Genomic DNA, 17272 nt, shown 5'->3' with positions numbered 1-17272 from the left:
TCTACTTACCTGAACTTTATACTTAAACTTCTTACCTACGATAATACTAAACTATTTTAGGTGGACTATATATTAGTACACTCTAAGCGCGCTTAGAGCGCCTTAGATGTCTTAGACTATAGCTAATTTTATAAGTACCTAATTTTTTCCTAATATAGACTACTTAGAGTTTACTCTAAGTACTTAGAGTCTCTAGTAATTATATCTACTTATATATAGCTTATAAATAGGCTTTAAGCACTCTAAGTATCTAAAGTATTTAGAGTATCTAAGTTATTTAGAAAATCTAATAAATCTAAAATATCTAGAATATCTAAACTATCTAAAAGTATTAGCTTAGTAGAGTTTAGTAGAGCTTTATATACTTAGTTAGTAGCTAAGTTATTTTTTTAGAAAAAGCTTTAAGTCTAAGTTAATTAGTAGAATATAGAGAGTATATAATAAAGCTAGTTTAGAGAGTAAACTTTTAATAAAAATAATTATTACTTACTTACTTTTTAGATTAACTAATATTTTAGCTCTTTTTACTAGAGAGTAAAATTTAAGTAAGACTAGAAACTCTAGAAAGATTCTACTTACTAAGCGACGCTAACTGTTCTAGGCGTACTATATATTTTAGATATTTTGGATATCTTGAACGTCTAGAGCGCTCGCGAGTGCTTGCAAGCGCTCTGAGCGCGCTCCGAGCGCCTTGGAAGTCCTGGAATTTCACGAGCGCCCGAATTTTTCCTGATGTACCTAAGAAAAGAAACTAAAATCCGATGCATTCTACTCTACATGAAATGTACACTACTATTCCTACTCCACCTCCTGAAGGTCTTCCCTTTGTAATAGAATAGTATTCCAAACAAGCACCACAGTGTAATAAGGCCCGCGTTCGTCATAATCGGGGCCACGAATCTATTGTTTTCATTAAAACGCCTTCCAAAATGAATGCAGGCTTGAGGACACTTACCCGCTTCGAGCCGCCCATCCATTCAAAAACTTTGAATAGCCCCACCCCCATAAGTTCTTGTTGACAGTGATGCTCACAAATAAGCTCCCCGCAACCGGCTTGTAGGAATCCACAGCATAGGTGCTCACGATACTCGGCAGCGCGGCAACTTGTATTCCGGCGCAGGCGAAACCGATGATAACGATAGGCTCCCAGGACCAGTGCTTGTCCCAGCCAACGGAGACCACGATGTTGCCAATCAGCATGATAAATACGTAAGGAATCATCGCTGGCAGCCGCATCTCCGGTTCCCGGATGCCGTTGTTGCGGCTGGTGTAGTACGCTGACACCCAATCTGATAACGGGCCAGCGGTGAGCAGGCCGATCAAGGCACCGATGAGTATAGCGAAGTTCATAAATCCTATAGTCTGGGAGCTGAGGTTGTAAGGCGGTGCCGCAAAAGCTTGCGCCTGCGTAAGGTTGATTGTGAGGAATGAGGAGCAGCTCCATGATGTGACGAAGCTGGCGAACTCGACAATCGGAAAGGCGAAGAGCTTCCATGGGATCCAGAGATCTAGGATGATGGTTCTAAGGGGATGCGCGTTCTTTTGGAAGAGCGCCCATTGGGTCTCGGAGGGCTTGCCTTTGCCAAGGTGGGGGTCGCGAGCTGCTGTTTCTGTGGCTTCAAGGTCGGGAATAGCGATCGAGGCTGCGGATGGAACTTGCTGGATATCAGCACCGGTCTCGATCTTCTCGGTGAAGGCTTTCAATTCGTTGGCCGAGGAGTTGGGGGAGGAGTGTGCGATCTCATTTGGGTGCAGTCTGTGCCACCTTGTCTCTGGGAACATGAACACGACCATGGCCAGAGAAACACCAAGCATGGCCACGTTGAGCCACCAGAAGTTACGCCAGCCTATATGGTCGGCCATGGGGCCGGCGACAATAGGACCTAACTGTAAAGCTGTTAGTTATTCGGATCTAGATACACGAGCATCTCAGGGAGCGACAAGAAAACATGGCAGGCCTACCATGAGAGAGCCCATGTAGCACACCCAGTACAGCGTATTCCACTTGCCGCGGTCATGCAGGAAGTAGATATCGGCGATGACGGAGGGTTGGATGGTCTCCGCGGGCCCTGCGCCGAAGCCATTTAGAGCGGAGGCCCCCATGAAGCTACCGTAGCTGGTTGCCCGTGCTCGCCAGATGCAGCTAGCTAGGCAAACGATCTGAGAAAATATGTACACAACCCTGCGACCGTATGAGGTAGAGATTGGGACCCTGCAAAACGATCTCTATCAGCACCGTCTCATGTTGAAATCGAACCTGTTTATGGAATATAGGGACTGCGAGCGTACCAGAAGAAGTTGCTAAACCCAAGCACCAGGATACAAACGCCGGTGAACTGAATAGCCTCCTCGAGCGTGCAGTTGAACTCCTCCATATAATACCCGAACATCGGCGCTAGCGCCAATGGGCCGAACCCCTGCGAGAACGTGACGAAGCTCGCAGCCGTAATTGCAGCAGCTTTGTGGTAGCTTGACCAATTGAGAGGGTCGTTCGGGTCCGCGCTAGGCTGTGGCACGAGGACTTGGTGGGAACCGGAACCTTTGACGAAGTGGTGAGTTCCAACATCGGTCATAATCTCAGTTCCGGGCAAGATCTCAGTGTGGAGCTGTTCTTCGATTCGATGGAGCTCCTGGGCTGCGAGTTAGTGATGTAAGGCAAGCGTGTGCGCGTGAGAAGCGAACCTGATCATCATAGTTCATCTCCATAGTGGGCGGCTGTAGTATGCGACCTGAGCCTAGGGTTTATGGGGATATCGAAGGATTGAGAGGACAATTCTTCCTGCAGACCGATCTTGTGTGCATCAATAATGGACCCAGAGGTGTGAGAGGCAGAGATGTACTTTTGCTAAGCACTTTGACCTCAATGCCTTTGATGCTGTAATACAGATGCAATGGCAATCTGCCAGGAGAGAAAGACCGGTGGCCAGATCAAGGGCCAGTTTGAGAACCGATCCACCACCTTTAGGGAAACCAAAGCATATACGAGGAACAGCGCAGAGTCCGAGAAACACAGGACTTAACTATCAAGCGGCGCCGAGATCTGCAAACCGCTCCGGCACATGGACGTCTCCCTGTTGTCGCGAAGCTGTCAAACCCCGCGTGCTAGTATCTGCATGTCATCCATGAATAATCTTGCATTCAGTGTCTAGATTGAACGATGGGTTAATCTGGGGCCCCGCAACAGCGTAGGGCTCCCACTCCCCCGGATAGTGTGGAGGCTTCCGCACATCTCTACCAACAAAAAGCTTCGCTGTCGACGCCCCAAGAACTGTCTGGTGAGCCACGAAGAGCATAGCTCGGGTAAGATAGTCCGAGTTGGTCCAGATGCGCGGCAACTCTACTTTCAACTGCCGGTGCGACGCGGAACGATGCCGAGCGCAAACAGCAACCTTCGACGCCGCCGGCTCGAATTCGGGGAGAAGTTGTATATTGGTCAAAGCACTAAAGTTTGCAGAGAGGAGAAGGATTGAGAATCGGTGGCTTGAGATGAAGAGCACCACCCTTGGGAAAAGGTGGAGAACACATGATGGAGAGTGAAGAGCTTAAGAGGACCTCAACTTGTCAAGCCGCATGAGTGCACACAACCGTATGTAGGTCAACCTAGTGGTCATCCTTGAAGTATCGAATCCTGCGAGGGCAATTGAGCGTTGGCGCGTGCGCTTGTGCTTCTCTGGATTGAAGCTGCTAATGGCTTCTGTTGCCTCTTCAGCGCTACCAAAGAAGGCAAGGCGGCGATGGAGGTTGACTTCTCCATTCTCTCGCTTCGGTCATCGTTGGCGGTCGGGATGAAGCTGCCAGTGCAGGGTGGTGATGAAGGTTGATCTCTTGATCCTTTTACTCGTTCTGTTCGGCGTTTAATAGTATGTTTATAGTGAACACAACTTTCTCGATCTTCCTTATATTGAATTGCTGGCCTAACAGTAAAGAGTGACTTGAAGCCTTATGTTCTGTGAGTGCGAGAGCAACGGAAACAAGGTCATATACGGGGCGAGATATTAGGATGGAGGCGGCAAGAGTTTCTGGGACGATCAATCTATTCGACTGTTCGATGCAGCCAGATATGCTCTTCCACGTTAGACTCAAGACAACCACTGCACTATTCATCAAGTCCTGTTTTACTCCCGCCAAATTCAACTCAAGATTAATCATCTGCCCCACTAGCCTCCTCGATCCCCTTCTCAACCCCAAGCTCCACCGCCAACATCCTGTCGATTGTATCCACCACCTCCTAGATCTGACCATCTCCATAGAATGCAACATTCCACGAAATCTGGATATTCAACTTCCCCCTGAATGTCCATAACCCCAACCTCAACACGATCCCCGGACCGATGTTGTCAGCCCAAACCGCCACATTTTCTACCTTAATGCCCCTATACTCCGGCAAAAAAAACATCACCATCTAACACCCCGAAACTAGTAAAATGGGCCAGCGCAACAGGTTCAGAAGACACACTAGCATCGGGATCCTTAGGCCGGCAAATCCACCGATGTTCCCTCTTGCCTCAAGCTCCTACTTTGTAGACGTGAGTCACGATGTCCTAAGCTTCTACTTTATGGATGTGAGTCATGCACACATTGAAATTTTCTCGACTCGTCATTCGGCTAAATCCACCTAGTTAATGCTCTTCAGCTAATTGATTGAAAGGTAGCTAAGCGCGGGCTATCTGACTGTACCCAGGGAAAATACTCAAAAAACAAGGCCTCTTAGTCATACTAAGCGTTTCAAAAGTGGCATAAAACAGAGCCTTGAGCGAAATTCTTAATAATAATCGACGCCGAGCGCGCTCGATGGTCACCGGCAAGCCGCTTGGAGCGCTTAGACCTCTTCTAAGTCGGATCTCCCGAGCAGCCGATTAGCACGCTATGTACCTAGGTAATGTTCCGCAACAAAAATCTTGATCCATAGTACTAGCGGGGATTTTTTTACTGTGTAGAACTTGCGTGCAGCGGAAGGCCATGGCTGTTGGGTATCTCGGTTGCTTCAATGCACTAGACAGATCAACCAGGCGGAGCAGGGGTTTCAAAGGGATGTGCCAGTTTCTAATCACACCGCAGATGTCGCAGATTGATTGCTCCATGAGTATCTACATCGACCAACGGAAAGGGATTATGCCGAGCCCAGCCAGAGTAGTCAGAGGAAAATGAAAACCCAACTCCGCAAGTAGTGACCACGGCGCAATCGTGTAAAGTCTCGTGCCAGCAAGCTGTGATCGAAAGATATCTCGCAGCTTGCTAGATGAGGGAAAGGCCACCGTGAAAGCCCCAATCACTGTGCATATGCATGCATCCATCCCATTCAACGCCACCACCCGATTCCAACCAACACCATGAGACTTGCCAAAGCCGTTGTGACTGGTAGCAATCGATGACACCAAGCTGCACCAGCGTAGAGTCGACTGACGCGCCCTTCAGAGGATGGCGCACTTATTCTTCTTCGCCTTTGGCGGAGGACGAGGGCTAAGAACGGCACGGATAGCCTCGTCAAAGACGCTCTTCAAGTTGCGCTGCGTGAGAGCCGAGCACTCGAGATACTTCTGGGCCTTGATCTCCTTGGCGACCTGCACGGCTTGCTCGTACTGGATTGGCGCCATCTTCTTCTGGCGAAGGCTCTCGCGGGTCGCCTCGTCATCGCGAAGATCGAGCTTGGTGCCGACAAGGATGATAGGGACGCCGGGTGCGTGATGTTCGATCTCAGGGTACCACTTTTGCAGCGGAGAAAGCGCAGTCAGCTCGGACTCCTCGTTGCTTACTATAGCGGTTGGGATGGACTAACCTTGGCCTTGACGTTGTCGAAAGACGGAGGGCTCACGATCGAGAAGCAGATGAGGAAGACATCGGTCTGGGGATACGAAAGCGGACGAAGGCGGTCGTAGTCCTCCTGGCCAGCAGTGTCCCACAATCCTAAGCTGACAGGCTTGCCATCGACCATGACGTTGGCGGAGTAGTTGTCGAATCTGTATAGAGACTTCAGAATGTGCACCTCTCTGAGAAGATCGTACTGACGTACACTGTAGGTATGTATTCACCAGGGAACGCATTGGTGGTGTAGGAGATGAGCAGGCAGGTCTACAGCGAGGTTAGATCTTCAGAATACAGGTCTCGTGGCCGGTGGGAGTGTACCTTGCCAACGGCACCGTCACCTGTGACAACGCACTGTGAGATGAGTGATCAGTATTGCCGTCCTATGAATGCTGACCTCGTATATAGTTTGTATATAAGGGTCAGCTTTAGATCTACCTTGATCTGCTCGCCATTAAAGTATTGATCAATGCGTGGGTCGCCGGTGACATGGTTGACAATCTTGTTCATAGGCAGGTAGACGCCGACGGGGATTTGGGGTGGGTACAACAGGGCGATTTCAGCCGGAGTGAGTTGGGCGGAATCATGCTTCTCTTGTTCTTGCTGCTTCTTAGACTTGAAGAGATGCTCGATCTTTACCTTTAGCGACTGGGTTGCTGGTGCTGCAGCCATGGTTGTTGTTGTCCGAGTGTGAAGACTGTAGATGTAGATCGAAAGAAAGGGTTGGAAGAAATAAGGGAGTGTAAGACCGAGATGGTGTTGATAAGATGGCGTGCCTATAGGGGGGAGCGATTAGATCAGGGCTCATGCATGGAAGTGAAGTGAAGACACACCTGGTACCAGTTGTCGATTCTATCCGCAGCGCTGCCTGATAGGCACTCGGGAGGAAGATGTCGTCTGCCAGACCCCACACGCCAACCGGTTCTTCTCCTCCTTCAGCTATGCAACCAAAACGAGCCGTGACAGCTTGCCGTGGCGGAGTGCGAGCTCGATGCGCTCAGCGCAGCAATCGGATAGGGTTGAGTTGAAGGTATCGGCTTGCTCTCGCGTCCCGCAACGGCGGAGAATATATAACGGACGGGGAGGGAGGGCGCGAGGCGGGCTGGTATATGACAGACTGGTTGTCAGAGCTCCAAGAGTGCTGGAGCTGCAAGGCGGAGGGCGAAACCGGGGGTGGATGGGGGATGCTGAGGCGTAACGAGGTAGGTAGTTAGAGCACTGTATCGTGTTTCTCTGCCGCGGACCCCGGCCGGCTGGGGTTGGTCGACGCGGAGCTTGAACGTCAAGGCCAGCGGCTATCTCCGCCCACTCAACGACTTCATCACACCCAGACAGTATTGCCCGGTATCAGCTCTACTCGTCTCTCTCGTCTTGCCTACACGGACGGCCAAGATGAGGTGTATGAAGCTAGCTGTCGCTTCGTCGTCAGCCTCTGATGCGACTCGATGAAACCCAGAGCCTCCTAGCAGGGTGCCGCTCCCTGTCCGATTTCATGCTCGATCATTTACTGCCACGACTCGGAGTGTTGATATCTTATGCCGCTTGCGTGTTCAATCGAGCCTTCAACCGGCCTGGTTCCGCTCGTTTTTGCTTCGTGTCCCGCCGTCACTGCGCTGTGTGCGCGCTCCGCAGTCACGGTACTTGGCGCTTACTCCCTCACGTCAACCACACGCGTCCCGCCTGGCCTTTAACACTCCGAGCATGTCTATCGACTGTCACGAATTTCAGCGGCGGTACCTCGTGAGCCGCGCAATTCTCGATTTCGACAGGAGTTGTCTCGATGAGATGCCGGGAGAACCTGAGGTGACTTGCGCTTGTGCCTCTCGTAATTCTGCTCGAACAGCCCACTTTTCGAAGACCAAGGCATACCATCGTACCTTGCGAGCTGCGCATCTGGATACTTGGATCGAACTTCCCTTCGGAAGCGTCGATGAGTGCGTTCCAGGCTCTGATACAGCTCCTGCGTGAAGGCGACTCTTACGTTCCTGTAGCTCCCACAATACGGCCTAAAGGATTGCATACGCAAACGCGGCCAGCAACGTACAACACTGCCATCCAGCTTCAGACTCGTGGCGCGCCGATCCGGGTTCTTTGAGTTAGCTGAACTGATGGCAACTGAGTGCGTTGTCCTGACATCAGCCGCGGCGGTTCGCCATGGTCTGGCGGTCGACTAAACCTCACCCATTGTCCCCGGGTGGAGCTTCGACGGTCAGCTCGCAAGACTCGCTCGGACCCTCGTTACTCATCGAGTCGGATTGATACAGAACAATGGCAACAATATGACAGCTGCGGCAGGAGTTCTTTCGACAGCTCCGTCTATCTCAATACTCCGCTCCATGGAGACCGACACACCCAAACTGAGACTCTCCGGCGAAGCCGATCCTTAGCGTCGCCCGTGGAGAGCGTGAGCTACCCCATGGATAGACGCTCAAACCTTACAACACGCGGCCAGCACAGAAGAAGCGATGTTACACCACAAGTCCTCATATTGTTCAGCCCTTGCGCCGTACGCCGTTCCTGAGACGGCTGGGATCCAGGTTGAGCCTTGTGGTGAGGCTTGCCAATGGAGCTCTATCGGTCATAAACCCCCGTCCTTTCTTAGCTTCAAGTAGCTTTGTAGGTGGTATGGACTGATCCATGCGGACCGGACCAGTATACTTCTGGACCTTTACGCCATATGATGGTATTTTGTTAACTCCTCGTGTCATCAACCTCGCCAGTGTGTCCAGGACGCCGGTTCCTGCTGGCTCACTGCGTACACAACTCCTGCCGAGCTTCTGCATATACGAGGCACCTCTCAGGTATGGTGCGCCCTGCGAATAGGCTGGTTCGTAGGGTGTCCATCATTCTCAGCGCTGAGCTTGGGAGTTGAGCAGCGCCGCTCAGGATATTGCGCTTTGGCTAAGCCGAGCGCTGCATCCAGGCTTTGTAGGCATTGCATCCACAGCATCGACTTCTATCTCCTTCCGGGATTTAGGACAAATTTTGGGCTAGCACTGTCATCGTGGCCATGGCGACTCATGCTGCATCGACAGGCTCCGGATAAGACCTGGATGACGCGCAGCAAAACGAAGTACGGTGACTGCCGATGGTTGGATACTCAAGCGCTTGTCCGCCGTGTGCAACACCTCATCGCTGGCAAACGAGACACATGCGCACACTCGAAAGACACGCGACTGGCCATACCACCCTTTGCCAGCGCGAGCCCATGCGCAAAGGGATCTGCGGTATAGTGCACGGTGAGCAGTACGACAACACTGGCATTCCGTGACCGAACTCGTCGTTGATATACGAGTCCGCCATATACCTGTCCGGATTACTTTCCGGTTCATGGAGTTTGAGGACTTTGATAGAGAGAGGTTTTTGAGGAAGAAGAATATACGCTCAAACGCAATCATGTCCGGCTGCCTGGGTACAGCAGACTCGTGTAACGGACACCTACTCTTGTTGCTCCATCTCGAGTGGGTTCTTTTGCACACTCACATCCTGCGACTGGACTTCAGTGGTACCAGTGGTCCCCGAAGGTCAAGACGTTACACATGCAAGTTGTAAGAACGGGGTTTCCGTCAGTCTGAAAGTGAGAATCGAGGTATATAAAGCGGCCTGATCTAGGGATCTACCGACCGCTTTTACTATGCCGGACAACTTTGGGTCTCACACAGAAGCAGGTAGGCACAACAGATACCAACAGTTGAGGATGCCGATTCATCAACTGTATAAAGGCTCATAGAGTAAGTGCACGCTTTCAATTTTATCATCGTGTCATCGTTCTTGCATCATCTCTACGCCAATGTCTTGCAAGAGCACCTGGTCTCACAGGCTCAATAAACTATGTCTCCGTACCTCAAAAGGGCCGCAGTTCCGCCTGCACTTATTCATGGATAACCATATCCGTTGCTGCCAGGCCTAGTCTGGGTTGTACCGCGACAGTGAGCTCATGCTTCCTCCTGATCTCATGCAGGACGACGACCAACCTAGCCAGGGCATCGGGCCCGGGACGTAGACGAAACCACGTTGCCTCAGGCTTTGCGGCTGTTGAACGTATCGTTACATTAGCTGTTCCGGAACGAAAACTGATGGTGTAGGTCGGTATTCGACTCGACCTACTCGAGATGGGCTTGTTCTCGTCTTGACGATTGTTGAGTGTGCCGAACCTGGTGCTGGAACTGTCCGCGGCGATAACTAGGTTTCTTCTGTGAGCTTCCTGTGTTTTGAACATTGTTGACAGAAGCAGACAAGCTTTTGGCAGGCGCAATGTGATGGCTCCTACCCCTGGTCCATTGATTCAGGAAACGCATCGCACGGTATGTCTTCATATCTGTCTTTATCGGGTAGCGGAGGACTGGTTATGGTGATTAGGCTTGCTGTTTGCGATGTGCGTAGTCGTGGTTGGTCTTCCGCTGTGGTGTGTGTTGACTTCGAAGCCTTGCTCACGAATATCAGAAACGATCCGTGCTTGGCGCCCTGGAGCGCCTACCTGGACACTGAAAATTCCGCGAAACATCAGCATGCAGCCGCTAGGCACCCAAAGACTCGGCTTCCACCGGTTGATTGCCATCGATCAAGCTACCAGAGCGGCCAGAAGCACACCAGATACCATCTGGACTGTGAAGCGCAAGAATTGACAAGCAAGCCCATCGAGAAGGGCGCAGAATCATTGTAAAAGTTCTCCAGCTTTCAATCCTCATGTATTTGGTTTTCTAGCGCATTGCTATACGGCGTGTTTGCTTGATCCGCGTTGCGCAAGACAGGCCCTCTTTGTGTCTACCTAGCGCCGAACCACCGTCTTACTGAGCCTTTGCGCTGACCCTGCAGCTAGTCCGGAGTATTCAGTATAATCTACGCTCATGCCACAACCGTCTACCAGGATCCATTGGGGAACTTGAACCGCCATGCCTACATACCTAGCCTCCTGTAGCTGGATTACCGTGAATTACTATCTTTGTATTGCTCTCGAACCGCGACGATTTTTAGACTATAGCCGGATAGTCGTGGGCGAGCTTAGATGGCCATAGAAGTATCCCGCTCCTGCACGTCGCGAATGTCTCTAGTTCATTTTTCCATCCAAAGCTATCCACACAGGACGACGAGTGTCCGATACACCACCTAAACGTACGCCTATCAAGAAAAAACCCTCCGCTGACGTCCATCCCGTGGCATACATGTCATGCACGCCGCTACTTGATGTGCGCACCCGATCAGCTGGGCTCTTCGCACTTATCCCGCTATTAAACACACGATTCTCTCTACACGGCGAAGGATATCATGCTACTAGAGCCTAGGCCCAGTTGATACCTGCACTGTAGCTGGAGTGCAGGGCGCGTAGCGTACCCGCAGCCACCGACTCGGACGCCTCTTCGCATATCATGCTCAGCCGCTCGTGCATCTCCTAGCCGCCGTATTGCAAGATAACGTCGTCCGGGGGGTTTTACACGGTACTGAGTTCTGCACGATCTAGGCCCTCTAATTATCCGCGCTGGTCACGTTCTTGCCCAGACCAGGCGTTCGAAGCGCTTTGCTTGATATGTTAAGACGCTAGCCCCATCACGTTAGATTGTGCAAAACCCAGTGTCGTGCAAAACCCCTGATCGACGTTATGGGCCTGCGGCTGGCTAAAGCGGTATCTAGACTCATTAGACTCCTCGAGCCGGGCGAGTGGACTGGGGAAGTTCAGGAGGCGGATGCCGCTCGTTTCCTCTTTTGGCGGCGATCTCTGTTCCAGAATGGCCACATCCGGATATGGCTGGCTTAGGCTAACCACGAGCGCCAAAATACCTAGGTGCGCGGATCTGGAATCAGGAACACCAAGTCGGCCGGAACCCATGCACTTGTAGTCCACGAGCAAGGGTACATGCGTGGTGGCACCAGTAGCACTACGGCTAGGACAATGTGAATCCTTGTCAGCTTCTCCAAAGCACTTAAGTGATACTGGCTAACTATTGGAGTGAAGGACTAGGCCATGCTTCCCGCAATATAAGTCACTACACGGTCTCGCTCCGTAGTCAGTGCGGCTGAATATCATCATACTATCCACAATCCTCCTCACTATGCGCAGAACTCAGCCCGCCACAAGATCGCCTCAAGGCAGCACGATTAAAGCCGAGGAGTCTGGACCAAATGTATTCAGAACGGGTTCAGTTTCCCCTTGTCCATTGTAACCGGTCATCGGGGCATATAAGATTTGTGATTCCCTCTTGCACGTTCCACCATCACTCGCATAAACCGCACTCCGCTCGTTCAGGTCTCTAATTCGAATCATCCATCTCAAGTCTGCGGTTTCCGAATCCCCGCTCATTCTTTCTGTGGGATTTCCGATCATCATGTATTCCTTCCGGATCTTCCGCGCTCTCGCTCTGGCGGGCTTCGTTACTCAGAACGTTTGAGCAGCGCCCCAGGCAGCACCTCCAAATGTCTGCTCCAACGGCCAAGTTGTGACTGATAAATGCGCTCGTCGCACCAGCAGTCCGCTCAGCGGCCTACAACTACTGCAGCAGCTTTATCAGCGTCCCACCAGTCACCACCACCGTCGCTACAGTGTCCAGCGTGACCGTCGTGGCAACAGTCACGCCTTTAGTGACGACGACTGAGACATTAACCGAGACTATTGTGGAAACTGTTGAAGTGACGGCAACCGTCACTGCTCCAGCGAAACGGGACGTTCAGGTTGATAAATGGGCTCCAGGCCCGCTCAAGCGGCAACCCCAGCTCACCAACCCAGCCACGATTAATATTCCTGCGACGAGACTCTTCCCATCGACCATCTTATCGGCTGCTTGCTCTTGCATCAAGTCGGGAGTTTCCTTGAAGACGGTATCCGTTACGGCTACGTCTACTGTATCTGTCACTGCTACGGCCGAGATAGCGGTATTTCCTCCTTTAACCCACTGGACGTACAGATTTACTAACAAGGTTCAATCACAGACTATTACCGAATTCAGCGAGGTGACTACAACCACAACCGCCACGGCAACAAAGCTCATGACTGTTCCCAATCCCTGCCCAATTTCCCCGCTTATCAACGGCGGCTTTGACTCCGGTGACCTTAACGGTTGGCACGCGAACACTCTTTGGTACGATGCGCAGAACACCGTCCAAGTCTTACCGGGCGGCGCTGTGGGACCTAACCATTTGGCGGTGCCCCTCACCGTGCACAGTACATTTGGACTCGCTTTCGTTCAGATGCAGCAGGAAATGAAGACTTGCGCCGGCAAGACCTACGATCTCAGTCTCCGCTACTTCGCCGAGAGGGTGGAGCCTAATTTATACTTCCGCGCTATGGCCGGAGACAAGATTCTCGTTCAACGTCACATGGAAACTGAAGCCCTTGCTGGATTTGGCAGCTGGATTACCGAAACTAGTACCTTCACGGCGACCGGTGCAAGCACTACGTTTGAATTTCAGTTTGTTGCTGGAACCTATCACGTAAACACATTCCACATTGATGACGTTATCATTACACAGAGCGTTTGAGGCATCATTGGTCAGACGGGTTTGTGATCACATCTTGGATTCTTATCCTACGTACATGGAAGATGCGCTTATGTATGCGAGCTTGTTAGATTATTCGATACGCGTTCTCACCGCGTCTTGTTATAACATTGTGACTTCTACCATTACTACCCGTAAACCCTCGTCCTTCTTAGAGAAGTATCCTCGCAGCCGAGTTTTGCAAGCGCAATCGAACCACAAGAAGGCCACTAATTGCCCGCCGCTTACTGTCCTTTGCGAAATGCGTTACACATCGCCGGCCCGAAAAACTCCCCACTACCCTTCTAAATGGCAGCTTTGAATGAGGCTTTGCAACGCGCTTTACCTCGCGCCGCTATCGATTCTTAGTTGTATACTACGGGAGTAGGTGAAGATTGCGGAAATTGGTGGAGGCTTACGGCGGAAAAGCCGTAGACGGGGAGCGCAGGTATCGGGCATATTCGGTAGCAGTTGTGAGTAGGGGGGCAGTCAGCGTGATCTGTAGATGGTAAATACAACCATATGGAGAAAGTCAGGCTTTGTGGTTCAGCCACCTCAAGGAGGCAGTCAATTTGGAAGCAAAACGATGGCTAGACTCTGCGATATGTATCTGATCTACTGGAACTACGGAGACGCGTTGTAAACTATACGGCTTGAATCAGGAGATGAGCTAAGCAACGAGCAGCTGACTTCTATATCTTTGTGAGCTGTGTTGCGCATCGTCTAGCTTGTAGCCAACGCCACCATATCCCTCCTTTGCTGATTGCAAGCCGGGACAAGATTTCAAGTCCAAGATCACCACGACCATGCTTCCCCCCCGGTGAGCGGACACCCCTTGTGTGAGGTGCACATCTGGAAAGGCCTCCGTCGTGTCTCATAACCACATTTCGAGACGTGGTGTAAATGCATAGCTCTGTTGAATCTAATGAAAGAAACACCCGGCTCAGAATCTCTCAATAATGAATAGCGGACTGTGGCAAGGCTTGGTAGTAGCTCGAGGGGACCTCGTGTAATGATTGCACTGTCACGCAGGTATGAGGTGTACAGCTACTAGCAATAGAAGCTAGCCTGTCAGAGGAGACTCGATCGAAAGCACGGATTGAACAGGTAAGAACAGCACGAGACACGGGTCTTCAGGACGAGTAAGTTTTAGGACATGAGTATTCCATTAGTAATTAATCTAGGCCTTTCGAGCTACTCATGGCTCTACAGGAACGCACACGAAAAGTGCTAATAAATGCAAACATAAGCTAGGAGGAAGATAAACAGCCCAAGAGCACATCGATAGGATACACATGCGTTAAGTATACCCGCAACTTTTAGATAGCCATATATTGCACCCTGATTGAATGCCAGCAAACCATCATCTGAGGTGTCCATGGCCCGTAGTTTCTATAGCGGCCGGACACGAACCGTAAGGTCTCGCTAGAGTGCGCCGTCGCCTAGGTACGCATCAGGCGTAGCGTACGGTGGATGCGGCGCTTCCGGCCCAGGCGGCTGGTACGGATCAGCTGTCGGAACAGGCGACTCAGCAGGCCCAGCATATGCCGTAGAGGTAGCATAGCTCTCCTGCTGCCTGACATAAGACCCGGGTCCATATGGAACCTGGCGCCGAACCCTTGGAGTCGGACGAGGGTAGACCGAGCCCGGGTAATCTGGCGGCGGATACTTCGGAGGCGGCGGTGGGTGACCGTCCTCATAGGCCTGGGCGTCCCGCTTGCGCCTGCTGTGTCGTAGGAGAGCGGGCGTGGTATCTCCTTGGAGGTTCTCCGGGCATCTCGACAGAGCGACGTGGATGGCTGAAGCGAAGCGGGCGGTCTCGCACTGGGAATATAGGCAGGTATGGACGGCCTGGGAGCAGGATGAGGGGTCAGTGGGGTTCTTGGAGGCCGGGAGGTAGGGAGTGTGGCGGCGGGCCTGGGAGGTACGGCTTGCATTCTGGAAGTCTGCGTCCTCGCAGAGGCAGGGCTCGTTGTCGGCACAATTGCTGACGTATTTCGAGTTTTCCCAGCATCTCGGCAGGCACTCTTGAAAACCGTTAGTGAACACAGCAGCCACTGCCTTTCAAAAAACCTCACCTGGTGTGGCAGAGGCAGTAGTGGTGTTGGCCCCGGTCGTGAAGAACAGAATGGCGGAAGCTACGAGAAGCGGATTGAGATGCATGTTGGAGTGTGACAGAATGGCTGTATAGGACAGATGGGGGACACTTCAAAGATGCAGAATCGACTTTTGGCGTTCAGGAAGCGGAGGATGAACGAAAGACAGGCTCAAGAGCGCTGCAGAAGACGTAGAGGGCAGGCCGCAAGGAGTGAGCGATTCCTGCATGTGAGGAGCGGAGCGAGAAGGGTTGAGAAGATGGGGCGATACTGATGGTGGATCCACCCAGTCGCAGTGCAACGTCGGCCACACTCTGATACAGTCCGAGCGTCCCCGACCAGAGTCTCGCTTGTTCGGGATAGATGGAGACTCGGAAATCCCATTGCCTGGTTTGACAGATGGCGCGTAGGTTCGTCTCAACCAGCGCCATCAGCACACTCCAGTCTCCAGCTTCGAGTCGACGATGTGAATCAAGAGACGTCATCCGACAGCGATAACCTGCCTTGCGGCTTCGAGTCCCATCACGTTGAGCTCTCCGCTTGAGCAGCCTTTCTGCATAAGGTGCATCTCTAGCTTCAGAACCACCATGTGGCCGGGTTAGGTGCCACAATCGCTCAGAATGACCTCCCTCAACATCAACGCGGCAGCCTTCTTGTCCAACTTCGGCACATGCAACTCAGACGACTAGCAATGCGCTACCTGAGAGTGTCCACAACTTTGTTCAGAGCCCGTTGTCTCACAGTGCTGTGTTGCAGTAATTGGCTATTCAGTAGAACAGCAGCTCGACCTTGTTCTCCGCGGCACCGTAATGCTTCCTGAATTCATCACGAGCGAGCAGCTGCACCATAGGTACCTCGGTCTCCTTCATTTCCAGGATGCCTCTCTTCTTCTGGTCAATGTGGGAGGCATCAATCACGATCCGCTTCAGATTATCTGAAGATAACGCACCTGCTCATCGTCAGCCAAGTTCATACTCCGAAGGAGGGAACTCTGAGTGCGCACCGTCATCCAGTAGATCGATTATTCTCTGAGGTGTGCCCACACCAATGCCCATCCTCGTCTTCTTGCATGACTCGATTGCTTCCTTCAGCTTGATGTGCTTTGCAAAGAGCTTAGCTACCGTGGCGTCCGTTGACTGAAACTTCCGGAGAGCCCTTCCTCACCGGTCAGCATCAATGCCAGGCAATTCAAATGCATTTCTAGCAAAGTAACATACCTCGTCAGGTCCGCAGCCCTCAATCCAGCAATAGCCACAACAAGCGTATGAGGACTCCCCTTCGCCTTCGGTGCTTCCTTCAAGCCCTTGCCAAACTTCTCCAAGAACGCCGGTAGATGCTCCAAGTCCCGTTGCTCCTTCCACGTGCTCGTGTCTCGAATAGCTCGCTCCGGCAGATATCTATCTTCCAGCTCCACCAAGCTCAGATCGCTCTCAAACCGCTTGGTGCGCTGGGCGACATAGTCCGCCAGCAATCGACTGTCCATGCGCGCGATTGCGGTGTTCACACCCAGCTCTTCATCCAGCTCATCCTCGTTGATGTCTTTGGGCTTCTTCGTCCGCTTGCGCTTGGCGGCTCGTTTGCTTTTCGGCTCGGCTTCTCGCTTCCGCTTTGTGGATAATGTGGGTGCGGGAGAAGTTGAGGGAGAGAGGGGCTCGAGGAGGGGTACGCCACCGGCTTCGGAGTCCGACATTGTGGATAATGTTGTAGACAGGACTTTCTGCTCTGCAGCGAGGAAACTTTACTCAAGTTCTGTCGTCGGAAGGTTTTCAGCCCTACGCTATCGATAAGTGCCGCAAGAGCAGCCGCGCTCGCGTCGGGATCAACGCTCTCAAGGGTCCACGGCGCGTCTCCCGCTTCATTGCTGCAGGCGGTGATAGAGCTGGTCAACAACAGTGGTACCGATAGCT

The 17272-nt window shown here is 52.0% G+C and overlaps 6 protein-coding genes across 6 annotated transcripts; 1 reads left to right on the top strand and 5 right to left on the bottom strand.

Annotated features, from left to right (window-relative positions):
• Positions 1–798: 798 nt before the first annotated feature.
• W97_06871 (uncharacterized protein) lies at positions 799–2706 on the bottom strand (the record flags this gene model as incomplete). The annotated part of the gene is made up of 5 exons (XM_007784855.1): positions 799–900; positions 1033–1887; positions 1963–2116; positions 2290–2630; positions 2683–2706. 5 exons carry the CDS (start codon positions 2704–2706, stop codon positions 799–801), a joined length of 1476 nt encoding a protein of 491 aa, XP_007783045.1.
• Positions 2707–5411: 2705 nt separating this feature from the next.
• On the bottom strand, positions 5412–6474 carry W97_06870 (uncharacterized protein; the record flags this gene model as incomplete). The annotated part of the gene is made up of 5 exons (XM_007784854.1): positions 5412–5705; positions 5777–5957; positions 6011–6069; positions 6124–6156; positions 6241–6474. The coding sequence occupies 5 exons, from the start codon at positions 6472–6474 to the stop codon at positions 5412–5414; spliced, it is 801 nt and encodes a 266-aa protein (XP_007783044.1).
• Positions 6475–9673: 3199 nt separating this feature from the next.
• On the bottom strand, positions 9674–10021 carry W97_06869 (uncharacterized protein; the record flags this gene model as incomplete). Its single annotated transcript, XM_007784853.1, has 2 exons — positions 9674–9834; positions 9910–10021. The coding sequence occupies 2 exons, from the start codon at positions 10019–10021 to the stop codon at positions 9674–9676; spliced, it is 273 nt and encodes a 90-aa protein (XP_007783043.1).
• Positions 10022–12210: 2189 nt separating this feature from the next.
• On the top strand, positions 12211–13272 carry W97_06868 (uncharacterized protein; the record flags this gene model as incomplete). The annotated part of the gene is made up of 3 exons (XM_007784852.1): positions 12211–12233; positions 12294–12666; positions 12724–13272. The coding sequence occupies 3 exons, from the start codon at positions 12211–12213 to the stop codon at positions 13270–13272; spliced, it is 945 nt and encodes a 314-aa protein (XP_007783042.1).
• Positions 13273–14694: 1422 nt separating this feature from the next.
• On the bottom strand, positions 14695–15432 carry W97_06867 (uncharacterized protein; the record flags this gene model as incomplete). Its single annotated transcript, XM_007784851.1, has 2 exons — positions 14695–15296; positions 15348–15432. The coding sequence occupies 2 exons, from the start codon at positions 15430–15432 to the stop codon at positions 14695–14697; spliced, it is 687 nt and encodes a 228-aa protein (XP_007783041.1).
• Positions 15433–16132: 700 nt separating this feature from the next.
• W97_06866 (uncharacterized protein) lies at positions 16133–17055 on the bottom strand (the record flags this gene model as incomplete). Its single annotated transcript, XM_007784850.1, has 3 exons — positions 16133–16317; positions 16369–16520; positions 16583–17055. The coding sequence occupies 3 exons, from the start codon at positions 17053–17055 to the stop codon at positions 16133–16135; spliced, it is 810 nt and encodes a 269-aa protein (XP_007783040.1).
• Between the last annotated feature and the right edge of the window lie 217 nt (positions 17056–17272).

The sequence above is a fragment of the Coniosporium apollinis genome (assembly GCF_000281105.1).
Source record: "Coniosporium apollinis CBS 100218 chromosome Unknown supercont1.36, whole genome shotgun sequence".
NCBI lineage: Eukaryota > Fungi > Ascomycota > Dothideomycetes > Coniosporium > Coniosporium apollinis.
This window is presented reverse-complemented; position numbering and strand designations above follow the sequence as displayed.